Consider the following 6989-nt stretch of genomic DNA (forward strand, 5'->3'; position numbering starts at 1 on the left):
GAGGCCCTGACGATCGTGCAGACTACGCGCTAGCAACTGGATGTGGGGTTTAGGGAATTTTGTGGACACTGGGTGCAGCACGATCAGCAGGAAGGACCTAGGGAGGACCGAACAAGATCGTGAGAAGGAAATTAGGAGGGAGATCCATGGAAAGAGAGCACGAAGAAATCCTCCGGTGCACTATCGCCATGAGATGCTCTCGAGTCGCCTAGGAAGCCTAGGCGCCGAGACAACCGCCGACGACGTTGTGAACCCTCGCTCATCTGGACATCTACCGAAAAGAAAATCTAAAAAATTATTTACGGAAAATAGCTGCGAAAATAGATGGTAGGGCGGGCATCGTTCCTCTGTTCGGTGGGGCCACTCACTATCGTTTAGTGCTCCTCTTCCGTTGAAGCTGCGTGTAGCTACCGTGGGATGGCGGATCGACGCTGCCTCGTTGGCGGAGCCGATTCCGCTCCTGGCTCCAGGCACCAGGCTGCAGCTCAGCTCGCCTCGCCTCCTTCCCCGCGCTCCGCTGCCACCCGGCATCCGCTGACCCGCTAGCTGCTGCTGCTGCTTCCATTTCCCCTTTCCCTTCCCCGTCTTTCCACTGTGAAGAAGAACGGTTGCAGCCAGGCCAGCCGCTGGTGATTCCACCGCAGGAGAAGAAGGGAAGGCAGCCAGAGCCAGTTCAAGTTGGCACTACCACTGTCGACCCGTCGATTGGATTCCTGATCCATCCCAGCCTACAGTCGATCCTTCCGCTGGTAACAAACCTTAGCAAGGTGTATTTTTTTTTTCCCTAAGACTTACTTGTGCTGGGGGTTGGGGCATAGATGGATCTATTTACCTAGTACCTGCTTGTATGGGCAATCAAATCTATTCTTCTTGAAAAGAAAAAAAAAATGCCTATTTAACCGTACAACCATGCCCAACGCAATTCGTCCCTCCCTCGTAGTCATAGAGGTAGATGACGATTGCACATTTGCACTCTCTCATTTTCCAAGATTTTTTTAGGAACAGGAACACTTCAGCATTCCTTGGTCCGGTGCAAAGCTCCACCACTGGTAGTGGAGATATAATGTTCCTCGTTAGGCACGATGGCATGTAAACAATGCCACAGAACCTCATGGGATTCATTGCATGATAAATACGGAGGTAACAAAGTTAGCTACCTAACCGCACCTTTTGGCAAATTTTGTAGTGCTACCTATTGCAATATTTTTATTCTTTTTCAACATGCTGCTATTAAAATGGGAAGTTACTTCTTATCTTTGTTCCATGCTTATACAAAATGACAACTTTAAATTGCAACGTGGGTCCTAGTCAAAACTTTTTCTAGTATATGATATTAATGTGGAGTTGTCTCAGCTCACAAACTGTGTTTTTATTGTAATGAATTAGGAAATAAATATAAATAACAGCACGGATGATGAAATTATACTAGTGCCAGTTTCTTGTGTAAAGCCAATACTCTCAAATTGATCAATTAGCTGAGCTAACATAGTTTGACAAGTCCATGTACATAAGAAACTTTTAATTTGATAACTGGATGGACTAGTTAATTAGTTACAAGGTGCCTGCAGCAACACTTTTACTCTTTTCTGCCCCTATTTGCTTCCCCAAATCCTAGACAAGTGCAACTCCTGGTTATTCTTGCTAGCGTATCTTGTGAAATTTGTATACCTCATTCGTTTATGTGATTTAAAATCTCTTGAATTGCATTGTTAACTCAATATATCATTTATTTGGTAAATTGCATCCTTAACTCTCTTGTGCTTATTATAACCTAGAATAGACAGCCAAGGTTCAGTATTTCCTGATTTTGATATTTTCTCTTGAATTTGGATAATAATATAAAAATGCTAAAAAAAAAGATGCATCTCTTTCAGTTTCCACTGAAGTATGATCTATAAACAACTGAGGAGGGTACGAAGGAAATAGTGACATAAAACTTGATTTGGCCAAAAGATCAATTGTTGGCTCACAATGGCTCAGCAGACAGCTTCACCGTTGAATGATTCAGCAGTTCTTGATGCCAAGCCCTTGCGTATGTTGACCCCCATGTTCCCTGCACCACTAGGTCTTCACACATTCACCCCTCAAAACTCACCTTCAGTTGTCTGTGCGACCCCATTTGGACCGTATGCTGGAGGCACTGGATTAGGGATGGCTGCTGGCGTTCCATCAATGTTTGCAGCACCAGCTTCTCCTACAGATCCCAGGGGAGAGCTTGATAGAGTTAATACAAATGGAGCTGCTCATGCTAATGGTACTGCAACCAACAGTTTGGCCACTCCTTCCTTACAAACTCCTCTATCAGCCGGGACACCGGAATCCAGTAAAAGGAAGAGGGGCAGACCCAAGCGTGTGTCAGATAATATGGTTCCTTCAGCTACTTCAACTCCTCTGGCTCCCACGGTTTCTCCAATTTATTCACTTCCTAAAGTTCCTTCACCTCCTCAAGAAAATAATAATGTTGTTTCCCTGACACCTTCTTCAGCCACCCCACAGGAATCTGGCAAGAGGAAGAGGGGACGGCCCAAGCGTGTGCAAGACATTCATGTCCTGGCAACTCCTTTAGCTCCTCAAGCTGATAATACACCTATTCTTGAGATGCCTCCTGCACCCACTGTACATGAATCCGGTACAAGGAAAATGGGACGTCCCAAACGTTTACAGGATAGTTTGGATACTTCAACACCTTCAATTCACTCAAAAGATAGTGAGCCCACTTCCCAGACACCTGCGACCACCTCACCTGAATGTGGTAAAAGGAAAAGGGGACGTCCAAGGCGTGCGCCCAATGGTTCGGCAGCCCCAAGTCATTCAGGTTTCTCGATAGATGATGACACTGTTGATGCAGCAAAACGTGGACAGCCTAGGAAAATTGATACCAATTTGTTGCAGCTTCCAACTTTGTCTTCAGATGATCCTAGGGAAGCTGCAGATAATGTACTCATGATGTTTGACGCACTGCGGCGGAGGCTTATACAGCTGGATGAGGTGAATCAAGCTGCAAAGCAGCAGCATAACTTGAAGGCTGGGAGCATCATGACTAATGCTGAACTTCGTGTCAATAAGAACAAGCAGATTGGAGAGGTTCCTGGTGTTGAGGTTGCTGACATGTTCTACTTCAGAATTGAGATGTGCCTGGTGGGGTTGAATAGTCAGAACATGGCAGGTATTGATTACATGTCTGCCAAGTTTGGTAATGAGGAGGATCCTGTGGCTATTAGTGTTGTGTCAGCTGGTGTGTATGATAATACCGAAGATGATCCATATGTTCTAGTTTACACTGGACAGGGCATGTCTGGTAAAGATGATCAAAAACTTGAGAAGGGTAATCTTGCACTGGAGAGGAGTTTGCATAGAGGCAATCCAATTAGAGTCATTCGCAGCGTAAGGGATTTGACTTGTCCAACTGGTAAGATATACATATATGACGGCCTTTACAAGATCAAAGAAGCCTGGGTGGAGAAAGCGAAATCTGGTTTCAATGTTTTTAAACACAAGTTGCTCAGGGAACCTGGCCAAGCTGAAGGCATTGCAATGTGGAAGAAAACTGAAAAATGGAGGGAAGATCCATCATCTAGAGACCATGTTATGTTAGGCGACGTGTCATATGGTGTGGAAAATAAGCCTGTTTGCCTTGTAAATGAGGTTGACGATGATAAGGGTCTTAGCCAGTTCACCTATATGACCAAATTGAACTATGGGAACCTGCAGAGCTCGATGAGAAAGATGCAAGGATGCAAATGTGCAAGTGTATGCCTCCCTGGTGATAACAACTGCCCTTGTACACACCGAAATGCTGGTGCGCTTCCTTACAGTGCTTCAGGTATACTTGTTAGCCGCATGCCTATGTTATACGAGTGTAATGATTCCTGCATTTGTTCAAATAGTTGCCGGAACCGAGTTGTACAGAAAGGTGCCCGGATCCATTTTGAAGTGTTTAAGACAGGAGATCGTGGTTGGGGCCTTCGTAGTTGGGATCCAATTCGAGCTGGAACATTTATCTGTGAATATGCAGGTGAAATCATTGACAAAAATAGTGTGAATGAAGAAGATGACTACATCTTTGAGACCCCTCCTTCTGAGCCGAGTTTAAGGTGGAACTATGCACCAGAATTACTGGGTGAACCTAATCTTTCTGACTCAAATGAGACACCCAAGCAACTGCCGATCATCATTAGTGCAAAACGAATTGGCAATGTAGCTCGCTTTATGAACCACAGCTGCTCGCCTAATGTTTTTTGGCAACCAGTTTTGTATGATCATGGTGATGAGGGACATCCACACATTGCATTCTTTGCAATGAAGCATATTCCTCCAATGACAGAGCTCACATATGATTATGGTCAGAGCCAAGGTAATGTTCAACTGGGATCCAATTCTGGTTGTCGGAAGTCTAAAAATTGCTTATGTCGGTCCCGCAAGTGCAGAGGCTCCTTTGGATAATCAATCCTGTAATGAATGGATTTGGTCATATTTTGCCATACAAGGTTAGTGATTTCTTATTCCTTCCTCAACAGTACTCCAAAAGATGTTATTGTTCCATTTCCTGCTATCCCTATGATTCTGTAGTTCATGTGCCTAAGAATTGTGATGCTTCTGCATTGAGGAGCTGTGTGATGCTTATGATATATTGGTTAGGTTATATACATTCCAACTGGGAGTTCGTATGTTAGTTCCTTCCATTAAAATGAAATTTCAAATTTGGTATTAGTTTGTTCTTTTTTTACACTTTGTAGTCAAATCAAAACTCACAAGACATTGGAATTAATTTTTTTTCCACGACAGGATACTCAAATTCCATTACCAAGGCAATGAAATTAAAAAGCAATAAGTGTATAGATTGTGGAAACAAAATATTAAACGCTAAAACTACCAATGCCCCTGATCAGAAAGGGAACATGACAATATGGCAAAGTCCAACTTAACCAAGACAGCGAGCAACTACAGCGAATAAATGCTGCTTATTTACTCAAGAAATTTGACTTGGCCCATTTATGGTTGTACTCCTGGGCTGATAAAGTGTCCACAACAACAACATAGCCTTTCAGTCCCAAGCAAGTTTGGCAAAATCTAGGAGTTGGAGAATCCGAAATGTATATACTGTTGATTACTAGTTGTTTTTAACACTTAAACTTGAAACGAGTATTATTTATCTGTGTAAGTACTACCATTATCTGTTCTGGAAGTTACGTCTGCTTGTTACTTGAAAGCATCCTTTTGAAAGTTAAGTTCTGCTCATTGCGGATAGTCACAGAAGCTTTTACATATGATTTTTTTTTTTTTACAAAAAAAAAGGCAATCATGGCAGAAATCAATACCCCTCTCAGTCCCCAACTTTGTTGTCATACCTAACATCTACAGATCTGTTTTAACTTTTAGCAAGTCATCCAATACTGCTGAGTCACTTTGCAGTTTTCCTGGTCTATGCAATCACTTTTCTAAGTGATGTTTCCACGCAATATCTTTACAGAAGCCTTTCTTAGCTCGAAGCTCCCAGCATCATTCACAAAAGACTCATTCAGTTTGGTCAAGTCTAGTGTTCCTAGAAGCTCTTTTGCTTAGGTATGTGACAGTTCACATGATTTTTATTTCATAATACACCCAATCTGCTGAAAGAAGTCTCTTCTCATTTGTTCCATTTTTCTTAGCACAATTTTAGGAAGCTGGATTGACATGTGATAGATGGGCACGCTAGTTAAGCTCAGATCATTTCTAACCTTAGGAGTAGAGACCATCGCTGCAATCCGTTCAACTTTTTTAGTTGAGTTAGCACTATCAAGGCCATGTACTCCCTCTTTTACAAAATGTAAGGTGTGGTTTGACTGGATACTGTCTCCAAGATTATACTTTTGTCCATTAATCTCTCATGGTATATAGCCATGACCAAAGAAAAAAAAGCATCACACCATACTTTAAATTTGATCTAAGGTACTAATCTTGTATCGTATAATCTACAAAACTTTCGGCGTTAATCAAAGATTATGAAGGTCGGGGCATGATATGCATGTGCACCTTCCAAAAAGGAGTTGTCTTGATTTATTGATGAGTGTGACATTTTGGTTTTGTCCTAAGTCAAAAGATCTTATGTTTGACCAAGTTTATAGAAAAGATTGTCAACATTTCTAGCACCAAATAGATTTACTATGAAATGTCATGATAAACTTAGTAATATTTATTTGATATTATAAACATTTGTATTTTTTGTATAAACCTAATTAAATGTAGGATTGTTTGACTGAGGACAAAACAAAAATGACACTCCATGACGGAGGTAGTACCAAATTTGCAATTATAGTTCCACAATTATCTCCCATTCCAATGATCCCCTTCTTTATATGATGTATACTACCTCCGTCCCAACAACTTCTACAGTTTTTTTAAGTCAAACTATTTTAAGTTTGACCGAATCTATAAAAAAAACTTTAGTATTATGACACCAAATTAATATCACTATATACCTCATGAAATATTTGGTGCTTAAGATAGTTTGACTTTAGGTGATTTTAGGAATTAATTTATTTTAGGACGTCAAATTTAAGATGGTTTGACTTTAGGAGATTGTAGGAATTAATTTTTTTTTTTGGACGGAGGTAGTATCTTAATTGAACATACTCTGATAAAATCACTACACAAAGGGGAATTTGAAGTTTTGAATTTCAGTTTTTTTATACTGAGAATGAAATGAACTAATAATGCTGTTTCGTCGTTTTCTTCACAGATTAATTCTCAGGCCAGAGTTTCCCAGACGAAGTTGTGGAAAGACGTCATTATGCAGCTCCATTGTTTCTGTATGCCTTTACGTGGCATTATGACCTGTTGAATCTACTGTTGCACAAAACTAGTGAAAAATGCCAGTGTGTGGAATGTGGACAGGTACAGATGTTGATACAGAGTGTGGAATCTGTACAATAGCCACAAGTTTCACGAACTTCATCAATGTTGTGTAGATCTGTTTTTTTTTTCTTCAAAAAAAAAAAGAATTAATTGGA

The 6989-nt window shown here is 41.1% G+C and overlaps 1 protein-coding gene across 4 annotated transcripts; it reads left to right on the forward strand.

Moving 5' to 3' along the window:
• The first annotated feature begins 430 nt into the window (after window positions 1-430).
• LOC136497259 (histone-lysine N-methyltransferase, H3 lysine-9 specific SUVH3-like) lies at window positions 431-6989 on the forward strand. 4 transcript variants are annotated; one of them, XR_010769264.1, is made up of 5 exons: window positions 431-749; window positions 1000-1140; window positions 1875-4487; window positions 5471-5562; window positions 6719-6989. XR_010769264.1 is itself a non-coding variant. In XM_066493055.1 (4 exons), exon 3 carries the CDS (start codon window positions 1972-1974, stop codon window positions 4441-4443), a length of 2472 nt encoding a protein of 823 aa, XP_066349152.1. In that variant the 5' UTR covers window positions 432-749; window positions 1000-1140; window positions 1875-1971; the 3' UTR covers window positions 4444-4487; window positions 6719-6989. The 4 variants fall into 4 exon arrangements, 3 of the variants coding, with proteins under 3 accessions (XP_066349152.1, XP_066349153.1, XP_066349154.1); XM_066493055.1 differs by lacking the exon at window positions 5471-5562 and having other exon boundaries at window positions 432-749; XM_066493056.1 differs by lacking the exon at window positions 5471-5562 and having other exon boundaries at window positions 432-749; window positions 1006-1140.

This window comes from Miscanthus floridulus, chromosome 12, assembly GCF_019320115.1.
Source record: "Miscanthus floridulus cultivar M001 chromosome 12, ASM1932011v1, whole genome shotgun sequence".
Classification (NCBI taxonomy): Eukaryota; Viridiplantae; Streptophyta; class Magnoliopsida; order Poales; family Poaceae; genus Miscanthus; species Miscanthus floridulus.